Source organism: Pithys albifrons, chromosome 20, assembly GCF_047495875.1.
Source record: "Pithys albifrons albifrons isolate INPA30051 chromosome 20, PitAlb_v1, whole genome shotgun sequence".
NCBI classification, from domain to species: domain Eukaryota; kingdom Metazoa; phylum Chordata; class Aves; order Passeriformes; family Thamnophilidae; genus Pithys; species Pithys albifrons.
Window position 1 is genome coordinate 7,461,661 of NC_092477.1, and position 16,649 is coordinate 7,478,309.

The following is a 16,649-nucleotide window of genomic DNA, read 5'->3' on the forward strand; positions in this document are numbered from 1 at the left end:
CCTCCTCCGAAGGGAGTCGGTTTCCTGCCGCTGCCGCCGCCCGCACTCCGCGCTGGCTCCCGGGCAACGGCCGCAGGCGGACATGGGCCCCCGCACCGCCCCGCTCCTGCCGCTGCTCCTGGCGCTCCTCGGCCGCCCAGGTGAGTGGGGATGGGGGGAACCGGGAGACGGGATCCCCAGAATGGGACCGCCGCGATGGGACCGCGGGACGGGACCCCCTGGATGGGACAGCGGCGCCTCCGAGTCGGTGGCCAAAGGGGTCTTGTCTGTGTCACCCCGAGGAACCCTTGGGAGAGGAGGTTTTGGGGGACAACCACGAGGGTGGAGCAGGACAAACCCACCCCGAGCACTGGGAACACACCCAACATAGCCCTGCCACTCCCTGGGACCCCCGAAATCCTGGCTGCGTCATCAGGGCACAGGAGGTGTTGAAGACGCTATTGCTGAGCCCTGGCCAATGCAATGGCACCCAGAGGTCTGGAGTGGCTTTGATGACCTTCCAGCACTGCAGTGTGTGGAGGGATTGACCAAGACCTGGGGTCGAGAAATGGGAAAAACCCCATAAAGCCTCATGTGGGATGTGGGAATGGAGCTGGAGGAGAGAAATGGGAAATAACGGATGCGGGATGTGAAAAAGGAGTTGAGGGCTTGGCTGTCTTTGGAGTAGTTGGGCAAGGAAGCACTAAAGCCATCCCAAGGGTCCTTCAAAGCCACAGGGGGGAATTTCAAAGGAGTCATGCCCAGGGACATTGGAGCTGATGGAGGACAGGGAGCTGGGGATGTGGGGACATGGCAGAGGGGAAGGGAGCAGGAAGGGCAGCGGCTGCCCAGAGAGGCCAGGGCCAGCAGCAATGTATGTCCTGGCTGGGTCAGTCCCTCCTGGCCACTTCAGGGGCCAGCACTCATGGGTGGCCCGCTGCCAGGCTCGACACCCACTCTGTTATATCACATAAGTAGTGCCAGACGGTCCCTGTCCAGTGAGGCTGTACTATATGGGCCATGTCCCCGATACAGTCCCTCTCCTGCTTTAATGTGTGATAAGGTCTGTCTTCCCTGTAGTTGTGCCATACGGTCCCTGTCTGTGCTGTGTGGTTCCCCATCCTACATAGATGTGCAGTAAGGTCCGTGTCCCTTGTAGCTGTGCAGTGCAGTCCCCATCCTACAGCTGTGCTATGTGCTCCAGATCCTTGTGGAGACCTTGTCCTCATTGGCTATGACGTATAGTCCCTATACCACGTAACTGCCATATGGTCCCCATCCTACACAACTGTGAAATGTTGTCTCTGTCTTACATAGCTGTGCCATACAATCCGTGTCCTTTGTATTTGTCCCCTACAGTCTCCATCCTATGTGGCTGTGCTGTACATGCCCTAACACAACTGTGCTATGTGGGTCCTACGTAGCTATTCCATATTGTCCCCATCCTGAGTGTCTGTCCCTGTGATCTCTGTCCTATTTGGCTGTGCTGTATGATCCCCATCCTACGTAGCTGTGCTATATGGTCCCTATCCTACACAGCTATTGCATGCTGCCCCTGTCCCACATAGCTGTGTGATGCAGTCCTTGTCCTGATTGTGCTATATGGTCCCTAGCTGACATAGCTGTGCCATACAGTCTCTGTCCTATGGATTGGATCTATACATTCTGTGTCATATGTGTCTGTGCCTGTATGGGCCCTGTCCTGTGTCACTCTGCCATTACAGATCATCTCCTATGGCCATACCACCCCTAACCTATGCAGTTGTGCTATATGGACCCCACCCTATATGACTGTGGCATATTGTCCCTGTCATATGTAGCTGTGCCATATGGTCCCCATCCTTTGTAGCTGTGCTATATGATCTGTGTCCTGCATAGCTGTGACACATTGTCCCTGTCTTGCCTACCTGTGCCACTCACCACATCCTATCCAGTTGCTGCCTCTCCCTCACAGGGCCCCATGGGGCTGAGGGTGCCCACAGTGAGTGCAGTGCCAGGGTGCCTCACAGACACAGAGTCTTCCAGAGGTAGGGGATTTTGGGCACCTCAGCAGGGACCAGCACTGCTCCCCACAGAGTGAGCACGGTGCTGAGTCACCCCTTCCCATCCCTGAGGAGAGGTGTCTTGGCACCCAACTGACTTAGAGAGTGACAGGAATGATGTGGCTTGCGTCAGGCCCGAAGCCTGGTCCCATCCACCTCATTGTCTGAGCCCTGATGCCACCTCTGCATGATCCAACCACCAGTGGTGGCTCGGAGGTTGACAATTCCCTCTCAGGTTTGCAGCGCAGGGTCCATCCCCATTCCTGACCTGGGTCAGCGCGTTACACAAGTGCCGGATGTAGGGATGCCAAAGTGGCGCTGCCCATCCCCATGGGCATCCTGCAGCACCAGGTCCACCTCTGCTCTGCACCCCACGCCCCAGCATTGGTCTCTGCCCAGGACCTTTCATCTCCCAGAAACCCAGGAATCGTGTCCCCAGCCCCTGGCCCATGGGGGAGCTACAGGGGGATCATTCCTGCTCCCTGGTGTCAGCTGTGCCAAAGTGAGCAAGAGGGCAGGCGACTGGAAAAACATAAAGTGGGTTTTCTTTCTTTCTTTCTTTTTATATTTTTTTTCCTTTCCTGGAGTACAAAAATAACAGTGCCCTTATCTGATTGCCCCGGCGGCCCAGCTGAGCCCCCTTATCTGATCCTGACATAATGCTGGAGCCTGCTGCCTTCCCCAGAGACAGACAGTGCCCGACTGGCACTGCTGCCCCTCATCCCTTTCCACTGGCATCCCTGCCCCATGCCAGGGGTGAGCCCCGCCGTGGCCCCTGGCCCTGCCTGACCTTCCGGCAGGATGCTGCCGGAGGTGTGACGAGCTGCCCGTCCTCTGCCCAGCAGTGCCAGGGCCGCGCGGCATGCCCAGCAGGAGTGGAAGGGAAGAGGGACACAGCCTGTGGCGCCCAGATAAGCAGCTGTTTATCTTCCTCCCGATGCTGCCGGCCGCGCAGCCGCCACACTGGGGCAAGGAAGCGCCGGACAATAAGTGGGCCCATGTAAGCGTCACCAGGGTGGTCTGTGCCATGACCCCACCACCACAGCCAGGCCACCCTGGTGGCAAGACACAGGCCAGGGACACCATAATGGGCATGACATGGTACGAGTCCTGCATCCCAAAACCTCAACAACCTGGAGCATCACACCCTTTAGCCCCACTCCCTGGGGGTTGGCTTGGTAGCCCTGGAGCAGAGTCCACTCATGTCCCATCATGGTGGCTGGAGCCACCAGGGTTGGGAAAGGATGGGTTAAGAAGAGATATAGCTCAGTGGCCTCCTCCAAAGGAAACACAGTGGCCCAGGAACTGTCTCCCCATGGGAAGCACCCAGCTGTGGCCACAGGACTCCATCCTGCCCAGCCCACTTTGAGCCCCTGTTGAGTGCAGGCCAGTCCTCAGGGGCCAGCTCGAGAATGGCCTGGCCACAGCAGGACTGCCTGGGGCAGAGGAAACAGCCGAGGCACGTGGGGATTTACAGGACCAGGCCTTCAAATGGCTGTTTGCACTCAGGATTTCCCTTGGCAGCCACTGGCCTGGCCCTGCTCACTCGCGCACCGCCGGGAGCTGTGGGATGGGGCAAAGCTCACGCCTGGGCGCCCGCCGAGGATGAGCTTTACAGCCATTTCCATACCTGCACTTCTCACTTTCCTGCGGCGAGGGGGGATGCGGGGGGGGCTTCCGTCACCGCCCCAGTGTCCAGGGCAGCCGGGTGCGAGTTTTGGCACACGGCAGTGCCGAGCAGGGACAGCGGATTTTTCCAGCCGGATCCAAGAGTCATTAACGTGATTGCAGAGGGGGCTGGCGGTGGCGGATGGGCCCCAAGCAGACACGTAGCAGATGGTCCCGGGGGTGCTGTGCTGGCCGTGGGGCTGTGGTGACGCCGGGCTGGCGACCGAGGGCGCGGGGGCAGTGCTGAGACTGGCGCAGCCACTCAGTCCCCTCTTGTATCATGTCCCGCCGTGTTGTGTTGTGTCATCCCATGTCCCTGCGGTGGGGACTGACAGTCTCTTGTTTTCCGCCCAGACCCTGCAAGAGCCAAGGGCTGTGACCTGCAGCTGGTGACAGGAGAGTCGCCCATCACTCTCTCCTACACCACCAGCACGGTGCCGCGGGGCTGCAGCAGCAGCAGCTCCCTGAACACTGACCATGAAGTCCATGTCCTCAGCATCAAGTGGTCCAAGGTGAGCAAAAGGGGTCCCAGTGCATCACTCCAGCACCATCACCTTTCACTGTCACTTCACACTTTCACCACAGCATCATGACCCCATCACTGTCCTCAAGTAGATAGGGTGTCCCAGCTGTCAAAACTTTCCTCTAAGGAGCAGTGAGAAAACCTGGATTAACCTCTTCCATGGTGCCTTTGCCAAGCTTTCCATCCCAGCATAGCCATGGGCATCTCTGCTCCCGACGGGAGTTCAAAGAGTTCAGAGGCAAATTCTCTAATGGCCCAGGCTGCTGGGATAGATGTCCTTGTACTGAACATCCCAGGACATGCTATTTCCTGGGGAGTTGGCCTAGTTCTGGCTCAGGAGCTTGGCAGAGCCACATGTACCCAGTGATAACCACACTGGGGAGGGAAGGATGGAGGAAGGGATGGAAGGTGGAAAAGAGGAAGGGATGGAGGCACAGAGAAAGAGATGGAAGAAGGGTTGGAGGGAGGAATGGAAGAAGGGTTGGACGGAGGAATGGAAGATGGGATGGAGGGATAAAGGGATGGAAGAAGGAATGAGTGATGAGGGAGGCACATCACTTTAAGACATCTAAGTGAGTGGAATCCTGACTGCCAGTGTTGGCATGGCCATACCGAGGAGCAGTGGCAGAGCTAGCACTGGTATTGACTGGCACTGTTGAGTGGATTTGCACCAGCACGTGGGCTTGCACAGCAGCTCAGCAGCACAGCCCAGCTCCCTTCATGCTGGCGGGGGCCCCACAAAGCTAGCACCCGATTTTGGCCCAGCCCTGGGCTGCCCGGCGCCACGCTCCCCCCGCCCCCGCCACCTCCCAGTTCTCCCAGTTCTGCTTTTCAGAGGGAGCGGGAGTCAGGCCAGGAGACGCTGGGCAGGGTGGGTTTTGCAAGGGCCCCTCTGCTCCAGCCCGGTGTGACCTGGCCCTGGCACTCTGGATAGGTGCCAAGGCCGGGGGGCTGCCCCGGGGTTGTCACCAGCGGCGGCAGGGGACACGCATTGATGTCACGGCTGAGGCACCGAGCCCCGCGCCGCGAGGGGGGAGCCGGGCAGGGACGCGGCTCCACTTATAGAAGAATTACTGGAAGCCGCTTTCTATAAGCAGATCCCCACGACGCGAAAAAAAAAAAAAAAAAAAAGAAGAAAAAATAAAAAATAACCCGAAAGGCGGCGGCGGGGAGCGACAAGGCTCGCCACTCGCGCAGCCAAACAATGGAGCGCCACAAAACACGCGGCAGGAAAAACAGCCGCCGGCTCCTCCCCAAGCCCGGGGCCACCCGGGGTCCCCGGCCACCCACGGGGCCATGGCCAGGTCGGGATGCCCGTGGCTCCATCCCGTCATCCCTGTGCCCGGCACTGGCAACTGCCTCCGCCCGCCCGGTCCCAGCTGCTTTTCCCTGTCCGCTGCCTGGCTCAGCACTTTGCGAGCCGTGATTCGGGAGGCAGTTGCCAAACTTAGCGCCTGGTGTTTCGACTTCCCCATCCGGATTTCCGGCTGGAGGCCACCAGGCTGTGCTAGCCACGAGGAATGGTGTGTGCCACCACTGTGCTCCCGCATCCCTGCACACCAGTGTAGCCAGTCCTGAGCCTGGAGTGGCTGCATGGTGCTGGATAGGACTGGGAAACCTGCCGGGGAAGATCCTGGTGCCCAGGGTGAGGATTCTCCAGTCTTGAGTGAGAAACATCCTGGTAGCTACAGTGGGGATGGTCTAGTGCCCAAGGTGGGCATTCCCGGACCCCAGTGGGGGGATGCTCCAGTCTCCAGTGTGGGGACATCCCAGTTCCCATTGTGAGGATGCTCTGGTTGCTGGTATAGGGAAGTCTCCGTCCCCATTATGAGGACTGCCACTCTCTGGTGAGGGGACCCCCAGAACTGGGGTGACACACTGCTGCCCAATGCAGAGATTACTCAATCTCTGACGCATGGATACTGTGGACCCCAGTGTGGGGCTACCACCATTCTTGATGTAGGGTCCTTTGCTCAGAGGAGCCAGGAGGTGTTTGGTCCCCTGGTGTGGATATACATTCATGTGGTTACACATTCATGTGGTGTCCCTACATCCCCCCACCTGCGCCCTCAACACAGCCATGGCTGCCTCCTGCCCAAAGCCTCTCCCTGCTACCTCTGGCTCCAGGGGCAGGCAGGGAGGTGAGAGCAACTGGGTCTTAGTGGCCTCGGTGGTGACACTCTTCTCTTCCCCTCAGGACTCTACAGTCCCTCTGACAGTGTCCATCACACCAGGAGCCAGTGCCTGCAGCCGGTCACCAGTGCTCGTCCTCCTCTGCTCTCGCTGCTTTGCCACCATCAATTCCCAGTGCCCACACCTGCTCATCCACACTGTGAGTGCAACAGCCCTACACCAGGAGCAGTCCCAAGGGTCAATAGGGCTGGGGCCATCCTTGAAGATGTTTAAGGGGGTCCCTGGTGGAGATTGGTTGCCCCCTTCCCCCCCCCATCCCCAGATGATGCTTGTGGTGCCCTAGGGAGGAGGGGACGCTCCCGGCCACTGCCAGCGACACTGAGCACAGGGCTGGCCAGGCAGGGAATGACGCACAGGGCTGGAAAAAGCTCCCATTTCCTCCGGCCTGCGGGAGGAAGGTCAGGGATGGGGTTTGGCTCCAGCGAGCTGAGCCGGGGTCGGGCGCTTTGTTAGCAAAATAAACCTCCTGCTTTGTTTGTGGCTAATAATAAAGTGGGCTGAGCCCTCCGCGTGCCACCGGCTGCTCTTGCCACTCCCAGCCCATGTCCCCAAAAAGCCCCATTCATCCAGTTCAGGCTTCAGGGATGCTCAGACTTCATCCTGCCCTCTGGGGGCAAAGGTTTTCCCCGCTTTCCCCATGCCAGGCCACACCAGGGAGGGATGTGCCTTGCCCCCTATCCTGGCTGAGATTGTGTCTCGGCCCGCAGGACGCCCACCTCACCTCAGGGACCACCAAAGAGATGGGTCCTGAGCCATCCATGGCCTCCAGCGAGGAGCAGCTGCTGTCCTGGACTCAGACTACCTATAGGGGCATCACATCCTACAGCGAGCTGCGGGATCCCCAGTGGGTTCAGCTCCGCCTGGGAGAAGGTGTGTGGGGCTGGGGGCTGGTACTGGGGGGCTGGAATGGGCAGTAGTGATCTTCCTGCTCTGGAAGGCTGACAACCCTCCAGGGCAAAGCATCATCCTTGGGAAGATGCCATGGGAAATGATGCCCTTGGCCCTGAGCATCTCTCCACCCACTGAGCCTGGTTTGACTTTGATGATCCCCTCACCTACACAGATGCCAGCAGCCCCCTGAACTGCACCCCCCAGGACGACTTCAATGCCACGCTGCACCTTAAGACTGAGGTCTTCTTCCACGAGGTGAAGGGCTGCTCACACAGTGATGCCCAGAGCACCAGGGCTGCTCACATCATCCATCTACAGTCAGAGCCCAGGTATTGCAGTGCCAGTGATGGGACTGCAGGGGTGGTACATGCTTGGAGATGCTTGAGAAGGTGTTGGGGTGTCTCAAAGGCAGAGTCCCACATCTCAAGTTGGATATGGGACCTGTTGGTGTGGAGTGTCAATACTGAGATGAGGGTCTCATGGTTTTGCAGCACCCCAGTCACAGAAGTGAACCTGTCACTGAGCTGTCCAGAGAATCATGTCAGCAACCAGCTCCTTATCCTGCAGAGCAGGGCCAACTTCACCTGGTCCCTCTCCTTCAAGAAGTGCAACATCCAGGTCATGGTAGGCTGAGCGAGATGTGTGTTCCCCCACCACCCCCACCAACAGGTCTGCCAGGTGCCCAGGAGGTGCTGGTGGCAGGAGGCCACCTGGGGACATCAGACATGGGGAGGTGGCAGTCATCCTGTTACAGCCCTTCCTAAAAAGGACAAACCCAGAAGCCATCCCTACCTTGTGCATGCCCAGCTGTCCCCACCCCCATTTAGCCCTTCTGTGCTGCTCCCCTTCCCTCTGTAGGCCTCTGGGTACTACAAGATCATGCACATCTTTCCGATGGTGTTGTCTGGGGAGCTCCTGCCTGACACGGAGCAGGGTCTCATCGCTAAAGCCTTCGAGAAGAACTGCAGTACCATTGCCTCCTACTCTTCCATCCCCGCCACCACAAGCATCAGCCTGGAGATCCTGGAGCATGGTAAGGCCCCCAGACGCCAGGGCTGGGTGGGATGGGGAGTTCCACCACCCCTACTCAGCACCCCCAACTCCCTCTCCCACAGAGTCGGTCAAGAAGAGGACTGAGACGACCCCCCCTCCAGCCCCCCCAACCCCTCCTGCTGAATTGCAGCCCCATCAGCTGCTGCTAATGCTCAAGCCCTGGAAGTGCACAGATGAAACCATGGAGATCACCATCATCAGGTCCCACCTGAAGGTGAGGGGGAAGGAGCGGGGGAGTCTCAATGTCCATCAACATCACATGGTGGTCACATTTTCCTCCAGGTGCTTGGAGCTGTCCCCAGATTGTGGATGCGCACCATGTGTTTTTCCCCCAGGCCATCAAGGACTTGGATATCAAGGACATCACACTGAGGGACATCAACTGCCAGGCAGAGAAAAATGCCACCCACTTCATGTTGAAAAGCCCCCTCAGCCACTGTGGCACCTTGCTGGGGGGCAGGGGCTATGCCAACAATGAGGTGAGGGGGAGGGCTGGCTGGGAGTGCTGTCCCCAGCCCTGCTGATGCCCCATAAGGGTTTCAATGATGACTGGTGGGGCGTCTCCACCAGGACCTTCTTGCTTTTGCACGGCTGGGAACATCCATGAGACGGCAGGGGGGTGTGGTTGGGACTTCCACTCCATTCCATTCCATCCCATGGTGGACCTATCTCATCTTATCTCATTTCGTCTCATCCCATCCCATGGCGGGACCTCCCATGCCACCCCATCCCATCCAAGTGGGACAATAGACCCTGGCTGTGGGGACCATTTGGCTCACCCAACCTTCCTGCCCTTCTCACAGCTCGTCATCAAGCTGTCCAAGGGCACAGCACTGCAGAGTGTGCGGGTAAGAGACAAGTTTTACAGCGTGCCCAGGGGTGGGAGAAGGGCACCAATGCTGCTGCTGGCTTGGTGCTGGGTGCCAGGGGTGGCCTCAGTGCTGTCCTCACTTGCAGGTGGCCTTCCAGTGCGAGATCCCACGGGAGCTCTTCCTGCGCCTCTTCCCCACCGCTGCCTTTGAGGTGCCACAGACGGAGCTGGAGGTCAACAAAGAGGCCTTCCTGCAGGTACTGCCTGGTGCCCAGGCTGGGGGGAGTCCAGCCATCCCTGGGCCAGTGACCTTGATGGTGTCCCCCTGTTTCTCCCCACTCACAACAGGCATCCATGCGGTGGGAGGACCACCCGGCTGACCTGCAGCTGAAGGACTGCTGGCTGGTGGCACCGGGGCGGGAGCCGGTGCTGCTGGTGCAGGGTGGGGAGGCACATGGCGCGGGGGTGGCCGTGCTGGAGGGCCCCCCCAGCAGCCACGGGAGGAAGATCTGGCGCTTCCGCTTCACCTATGCCGTTCCTGAGGGAGGACGCATCCCCTTCTCCGCCACCCTCAAGTGCAAGGCTGGCTTGCAGGTCAGTGTAACCCATCCCACCCTGTGATGCCACCACGCTGGTCCCAGCCTGGTGGGTTTGTCCCACACGGTTGAGTGATGGAGCCCATCCAGGAGCAGCATTTGCTGGTTCTGAAAGAGCCCAGAGGCTCCCAGCCCTGTCCCTTCTCACCCCAACCTCCACATCTGCAGAACAACACCATCTTTGAGAAGGTCCTGGAGGTGACAGTGAAGGATACCTGGCGGCCACCCAACAGTGAGTTTGGAGCAGGGAAGGGGACCAAAGTGGGAATGGGAATGGGAGGGGGGGTCTTCCCAATGTGACAGTGCTGATGGTCTTGTCCCCCCACAGGCCGTGGGCTGGGACTGGCCGCTGTCCTAGGCATCACCTTTGGTGCCTTCCTCATCGGAGCACTCCTCACCGCTGGGCTCTGGTGCATCTACTCACGCACCCGTGAGTATCCACCACCCCTGGGGAACCCCACAGTAGGATGGGGGGGCCATATGTATGTCCCTTAATGGGTTGCCCATTTTTCCCCGCAGCCGAAGTTCCCAGGTGAGCCAGGGAACAGGCTGCTCTGTTGCCCTCATCTGTTCAGCTCTCCTGGTAATGCCATAGGGGATTAACCCTGCTCCAGGTGTTCACAGCTCCCCAGGGTCCCTCCTACTACTCTGGGATACCCTCTGCCACCTGCCCTCCCTCCTCTTCCTGGTGCCACTGTGGTCCGCCATGCTCATCTCCATCCCAGGGGCTCAGGGACCAGCCAGGGAGTGACCCATGAGGGTTTGTGCATGAGGGCTGGAACGTCCTGTGGGGACAAGCCAAGGCCACCACCATTTGCCCTGAGTGTGGTTTCCCCTTGGTGTTTCCCCCGGCCCCATGGCGGGCGGCGTGAGCCAGGTCCCATCTCCAAACTGCAGCCGGTTTCCAGCACGGCACCAGCCTCGGAGAGCAGCAGCACCAACCACAGCATCGGCAGCACCCAGAGCACCCCCTGCTCCACCAGCAGCATGGCCTGACGCCCCCGGGCCCCCCTGAGCCCGCACAGCCTCTGGCCAATGGACTTGGGGACCCACCCCGGTGCCATTAAGCTGATTTTTCGCCCCAAATCTCAGGCTGAGCCCAGAGGGGGCCTCCGTTACTCATTCAGTGAATGCTTTGGCCCCCCGAGGGCAGCCCACACCGGGGAGGGTGCACCCTGCAACCTCCCTGGGGTCCCCCGCTGCAGTGGGGAGGCAGAAAGAGCAGCTACTGCCAAAGCCTCCCCCAAGGCTCCCCATCAAATGGGGGGGGAAGAAGTGGGTGCCCCCAGGATATGCCCCAGCACTTGGGGTAACCCCCGTGCCCCTCCTGCTTCCCCCCCAAGAAGGCATCAGACACTGCTGGGAGGAGCAAGAGGTTTATTTGGGGGGGGCGGTGTGAGATTGCTGCCCTCCCACAGGGTGATGGGCAGAACCCCCCACCACCCCTCCACCTCCCCATACAAGTTACAAACCATTATTAATAATAATAAAAATCTCCCCCATGTTAAATTAGTTACGCTCTGATGCCAAGCCTCACCATGGCTTGAGATTCCTCTCCCCAAACCACCCAGCCCCTGGACACCAGGACCCCAGCAAAGCCTGGGGTAGCCCCCCCAGACCTCGGGGGTCCCACAGTCAGTCTCACCAAGAGGGGACTGGGGGCCAGGAGCATCCCCCACACGGGCAGTGTTCCTGGCAGGGCACACGCAAAAGGCACTGGGGTGAAAATGGCTCAGTTGGGGTGGGGCGAGGGAGTCCCACGTGCCTCCCCAGATGCCTCCGAGCATCACTGGGGGCAAAACTGCTGCTTCAAGTAAAACCAAGTGCAAAGCTCCGTCCCCTCCCCATTACTGGGAGAGCGCAGGGTCGAGCAGCCGGAGGGCTCCCCCGACCAAGTGCAGGCTGCCGGTGACCAGGACGCGGACGGCAGACGCCTCCCGCAGCAGCACAGCCCCACTGCTGGCAGCAGGGTGGGGGTGTGCCCCCGAGGTGGCAGGGGCTGCCAGATGGGGGTCCCGGCCCTGTGCCACCCACCGCAGCGCCTGGGCCAGGCACGGGAACACGAGGGCTGGGGAGTTGAGGGCTGGGGGCACCAGGAGCAGGGAGCCTCGGGCAGGGGCTGGCTGCAGCAGCCCCCCTACCCGCAGGGGAGCTGGGAGCCAGGGGTCCTGCCCCCCCTTCTCCTCCAGCAGCCGGGTCCACGTCCGCTGGTTCTCCAGGCAGCGGGTCAGGGCGTTCTCCAGTGTCACATTGAAGTTTTGCTGGTCTGCAAGGGATGGGGCTGGGGGTCAGGGATTTGGGGGGGCCAGGGAGGGGATCAGGATGGGGAGTGGCCGGGGGAGACCCCGGCTCCCCAGCACTCACCCGCATTGTTGGCCACTGACACCTCCGTGAAGTTGGGACAGAAGACAGCGTAGTCAAAGTGACAGGGCTGTGGGAAGAGGGGAGATCAGTACTCTGGGAACCCTCAGGATCCACCCATGGGATTCCCACTGGGACCAGTCCTACACCAGCGTGGTTACAAGGGCCAGGATGGAGTGATCCAAGTCCCTTCCCCATACCCAGGACTGCGAGAGCCCTGTGAGGGGAGCTGAGGTGGGATGCACCCAGGGACAGCAGAGTGGACAGACAGGCAGCGGGCCAGCTCCACCTCGTGGCTCCCCAGACCCACAGCAAAGTGGGTCCCAAGACAGGCAGAAAGCTCAGGCATCCAGACACAGTGGCTCTACCCCGTGCTTCCCCAAACCTCACCAGCAGCAGCTTGAGCAGTGCTGCTGTGTCGCGGTCCCCCGTGGCATTGAAGACCAACACACGCACCTCGGAGCCACTGCAGGGAGAAAAGGAAGGTGGCCCGTGCCCCATGGGGACCCTCAGTACCACCACAATGGCCTCCCAGAATGTGTCCTCCTTTGTGTCCCCTCCTTACTCGTGGAGCTTGTCCTGGTTGAGGGTGGCCTGGCGGAACCAGCGGACACAGGCCTGGATGCTGCTCGTGGTGTGAGCTCCATCCAGGTACCACGTCACAGGGCCATGGGACAGCATCTGGGTCCGGCCCAGCCACTCTGTGTCCCGCAGGCCTGGGGGGACACAGGGCATGGCTGGGACCCCCACACCCTCTCTAGCACTGGTACCCCCACAGGGATCCAGTGTGGGGCAGACAGCCAGGCTGTGCCCTGCAGCACAGGTGTCCACTGACTGGGATGCAGCACAGCCCGCCATGTCCCCTATGACATGGCAAGGCAGGGTCCTGGCACAGCCATACTGCACCTTGGATCATGGCATCGGTGGGTCGGAAGGTGGGCGCAAGCGGCACTGGCTTCTCAGCCAGTTCGGTGCTTGGTGGCACTTCCTTCAGCTCCCCAAGACCTGGGGGGACAGGCATCACACTGAGACCCTGGCAACCACAGTGGGGTCTGACCGCCCATCTCCATCCTCCCGCCTTACCCTGGCAGCCACGGCGCTGCAGCCACGTCCGTGCCAGTTGCAGGGCCAGGGCGGCATTGGAGCGCTGGTGGGCACCCGCCAGCCCCAGCTCCAGCGCCTGGCAGCCCTCCTCAAACTCATCCAGATCCGGGCAGAGGTAGAGGGGACACTGTGGAAAAAGGAGGCTGAGCCTCCTGCCATTGGGTACCCCAAAACCACACCCCTGCCACCAGCTTACCTTCCGCTCCTGCGCTCGCTCCCTCAGTACCTCCAGCGGCCGCTCCGGCTGTGCCACGGTGAAGGCCGGCACGCCAGGCTGTGAAGGATGGGGTGCTCAGGGACATGGGGGAGCTCAGTCACAGGGGAGCACACCCCAAAACCACAGGAGCTGACCAGGTCTCCCTACCTTAAAAATGCCACCCTTCTGCCAGGCAATCTTCTCCATGGTGTCTCCCAGGATGCTGGTGTGGTCGATGCCCAGGGAAGAAACTCCACACACCACCGGTGCCCTGGGGATGCAGCACAGCAGTGTTCCCACTGCCCTCACCACCGTGGGGACATCAGGACCTGGTAGCCCTGGTGGACAGATTTGGCCATGCCAGCTTCTACCTGATGATGTTAGTGCAATCATAGGCGCCGCCAATGCCAACCTCCACCACTGCCAGATCCACCTGGGGACATGGGGACACTGGAGCTATCACAGGGCCACCAGCACCACGTGTGCCCATGGATTTGGGCATGTGGGTGGGGCCAGGTCCCTGTCACCACCCCTTCCAAACCCACACCTGAACACATCCCCCATTTGTGGGGGGACCATCCACCTGGCACAGCATTCCCTGGTTACAGCCACAATAGCCTGACACATGCAAGTTCTGCCCCATATGAGGGCTGAATCTTATGTCCCCCCCTCCCTGATGTCCCCAGCCCATCACAAGCTGGAGGCACCACCATGACTTACCTTCTCCTGCAGGAAGACGTGGAAGGCCATGATGGTGAGGAATCGGAAATACGCTGGCATGCTGGCATGGACCAGGTCCTGCCAGGCAGAGTGGGCATGAGGGGACAGCACTGGGCATCCCCAAACAGCATGGGAACACACGGCCCTGGGAGGGGGAACCTGAGGGAGAGACCATCCCCAGAAACGCTTGTAGCCCCCACCTTGGTCTCCTCCAGCCGGTTGTAGACCAGCCAGAAGTACTTGTTGAAGAGGTCCTTGCTGATGGGCTGCCCATTGATGCGGATCCGCTCACGCACCTGCACGAGGTGAGGGGAGCTGGGGGGCACAGAGCAGGGGGAATAGTCAGGCATGGCATCAACCAGCCCCCTCAAACCCTCCTGACCCCCGTGCCCACCTGTAAAAGCCTGTCTTCAGCCCATAGCTGCGGAGGATGCATTCAGTGAAGGCGCACGCTGAGCCCTGAGGAGATTGTGGCATTAAATCCCCCCATGTAAGGGACAGGGGAAAAGAGCCACAGACACCAGCGGCTCCCCCTCATCCCCCCAGTCCCCCACAACACCGCCCACCCGCCTCACCTTGCCCTTCGTCCCCGTGACGTGGATGATGTTCAGTCGATCCAGGTCCTCGACCTGTAAGAGTTCAACCACCCTGTGAGAACCCCATGGCCGCCAGTGCCGAGCACGGTGGCACCGCTGGCAGGACAGGGGGACAGGGACAGGGATCCCCCCTTACCTTCAGTCCACTCCTCTCCAAAAAGCCCCGCATGGCTTCCAGCTGGGCCTGGGGGTCTCCGCGCTCCCGCTTCACCTGCTCCAAGTAGCTGGCATTGGTCTGCAGGGTGTTGAGCATCCGGATTGCATCCTGGAAAAACACCCATTGTGGTTGGAAAGGTGCCCACCACCACCCAGCCTGACCTGAGCCCACCACACCCTGACCCACCCCATCGGGCTCGGTGCCCTCGGCGGTGCCCGTGGCCACCCACACCGGCAGCATCTCCGCCATGGTGCAGTGGGGACCTGCCGGCAGCGCCCGAGCCTGTCACGGGGACAGCCTACTTATGGGCAGGGGTTGCCCGCCCCTCCCCAGGCGCCCCTTGGCCCCGCAATGGGAACACAGGGCAGGTCAGCACCCGGCACCCACTGCTGCCCAGTGGGACAAGGTCGCCGGCGGGAGCGGGCAGCGCTCCATTTAACGAGCAGCATTAAGGAAGCAGCAGCGCTGCACCTGCACGGTGCACGCGGTACAACAGCCCAACAAACCCACGCCGGTTTGGGACGAGGGGTTGGCGCTGCTCGACCAGCCAATGTCCCCAGCGTGGGGACCCCCCACTCAGGCAGCTGGACCTTGGCCCATCAGACAGCGGCATTGACAGCGGCCGCGCTTCCAGCCCTGGTGAGCGCGGGGCAGGACCGCTCCCGTCCCGCCTGCCCGGGGTGCTGCACACCGGGGACCGCCATCGTCCCCACGGCGCCTGGCGCGGCCGCGTGGCACCGGGACACGCCGCGTGGCACCGGAGCTGCTCCCGCTGCACGTCGGGGTCACCCGCTCTTGCCACGGGGCGCGGCGGTTTTCGGGATGCCCCGAGCAGAAAGTGGGGAACACGGGACACGCAGCAGCCCGCACAGCCTGGGACTTGGCGGGGCACGGCACGGAGGGGGCGGGTCTGGCCCGCCGTGCACGGTCCCATCGCTGTGCCCGGGCCCTGTGACCCGCCCCCTGCCCGGCGCGCGCTCCCGCCCGCTGCGCGTCCCCGCCGCCGGTACCTGGTAGTCCTCGGCGGGGGCGCGCGCCGGGCGCGTGCCGAAGCGGCGCCCCGCGATCCGCAGCGCCACGCGCAGCGCGCGCAGAGCCCGCGCCTCCATCCCCGCGCAACCCGCGCGCGCCGCCCCGCGCAACCCGCGCGCCGCCCGGGGAGTGGGCGGGGCCAACCGCATCACACCCTCAGTCCCCCCACACCACCCGCCATCTTTGAGCCGGGCAGCGCACGCCACGTCAAGGGGAGGGGTGCGCGGGGCGCCATCTTTGCGAGAGGCATCAGGGGCTCAGCAAGAACATGGTCCGCTGCAGCCACGCCCACGGGCGACACAGCAGGGAGCAGATAAGGAGGAGCACTGGCTCTGGGTGAAGCTAATGAGGATGTGCACACGTGATCAGCGTGTGCAAAGGTGCTCCCAGTGTGCCAGGCTGGTCCCTGTACCAAGGAAGGCAGCAGTCTTGCTGGGGACTCATGCAAAGAGCTCAAAAGAGAGCCCACCCTGAAACCATGCTGACTGTAGGATGGCAGATCTCACCTCGGGCCAGACCACACTCCCACCTCCACTCCCCATCCCAACTCCTACCCAGCCAGGGCTGTAGGGAATCCCACACCAGGTTGGGTGTGTCCCACAGGACTCCCAGATGTGTTGCAATAGAGAAAGCGTGGATGCCACATGCTGTTACAGAGACCAGCAATTTCCCCTGTAAATCCTGGCTCTATGGAGCAGCCACCTTTGCAATCCACCCCCCTGGTTAG

General features: G+C 61.2%; 2 protein-coding genes across 9 annotated transcripts; one reads left to right on the plus strand and one right to left on the minus strand.

The window, feature by feature from the left end:
* Positions 1-11,265, plus strand: ENG (endoglin). 5 transcript variants are annotated; one of them, XM_071574460.1, is made up of 15 exons: positions 1-140; positions 4,044-4,201; positions 6,410-6,544; positions 7,113-7,275; positions 7,469-7,625; positions 7,788-7,920; positions 8,155-8,329; positions 8,388-8,563; positions 8,685-8,828; positions 9,153-9,197; positions 9,307-9,417; positions 9,509-9,754; positions 9,925-9,988; positions 10,085-10,186; positions 10,654-11,265. In XM_071574460.1, exons 1-15 carry the CDS (start codon positions 83-85, stop codon positions 10,821-10,823), a joined length of 2,037 nt encoding a protein of 678 aa, XP_071430561.1. In that variant the 5' UTR covers positions 1-82; the 3' UTR covers positions 10,824-11,265. The 5 variants fall into 5 exon arrangements, with proteins under 5 accessions (XP_071430561.1, XP_071430562.1, XP_071430563.1 ...); XM_071574461.1 differs by having other exon boundaries at positions 8,412-8,563; XM_071574462.1 differs by having other exon boundaries at positions 10,634-10,843.
* FPGS (folylpolyglutamate synthase) lies at positions 11,146-16,021 on the minus strand. 4 transcript variants are annotated; one of them, XM_071574467.1, is made up of 15 exons: positions 15,901-16,021; positions 14,870-14,998; positions 14,713-14,766; positions 14,532-14,596; positions 14,338-14,452; positions 14,138-14,215; positions 13,789-13,850; positions 13,586-13,688; positions 13,418-13,495; positions 13,201-13,348; positions 13,024-13,122; positions 12,683-12,833; positions 12,508-12,583; positions 12,121-12,187; positions 11,148-12,022 (listed from the first exon to the last, which is right to left on the minus strand). In XM_071574467.1, the coding sequence occupies exons 1-15, from the start codon at positions 15,997-15,999 to the stop codon at positions 11,604-11,606; spliced, it is 1,743 nt and encodes a 580-aa protein (XP_071430568.1). In that variant the 5' UTR covers positions 16,000-16,021; the 3' UTR covers positions 11,148-11,603. The 4 variants fall into 4 exon arrangements, with proteins under 4 accessions (XP_071430566.1, XP_071430567.1, XP_071430568.1 ...); XM_071574468.1 differs by lacking the exon at positions 15,901-16,021 and adding an exon at positions 15,077-15,182 and having other exon boundaries at positions 11,149-12,022; XM_071574465.1 differs by having other exon boundaries at positions 11,146-12,022; positions 13,024-13,348.
* Positions 16,022-16,649: the final 628 nt, after the last annotated feature.

Coding starts and splice junctions, on each gene's coding strand:
- FPGS (XM_071574465.1), bottom strand. CDS start 15,999: ATGGAGGCGCGGGCTCTGCGCGCGCTGCGCGTGGCGCTGCGGATCGCG. Junction 14,999..15,900: donor CCCCCGCCGAGGACTACCAG/GTACCGGCGGCG, acceptor GTGTTTTTCCAG/GATGCAATCCGGATGCTCAA. Junction 12,834..13,023: donor CACCGATGCCATGATCCAAG/GTGCAGTATGGC, acceptor GTGTCCCCCCAG/GCCTGCGGGACACAGAGTGG.
- ENG (XM_071574460.1), top strand. CDS start 83: ATGGGCCCCCGCACCGCCCCGCTCCTGCCGCTGCTCCTGGCGCTCCTC. Junction 8,564..8,684: donor TCATCAGGTCCCACCTGAAG/GTGAGGGGGAAG, acceptor TTTTTCCCCCAG/GCCATCAAGGACTTGGATAT. Junction 9,198..9,306: donor CAGCACTGCAGAGTGTGCGG/GTAAGAGACAAG, acceptor CCTCACTTGCAG/GTGGCCTTCCAGTGCGAGAT.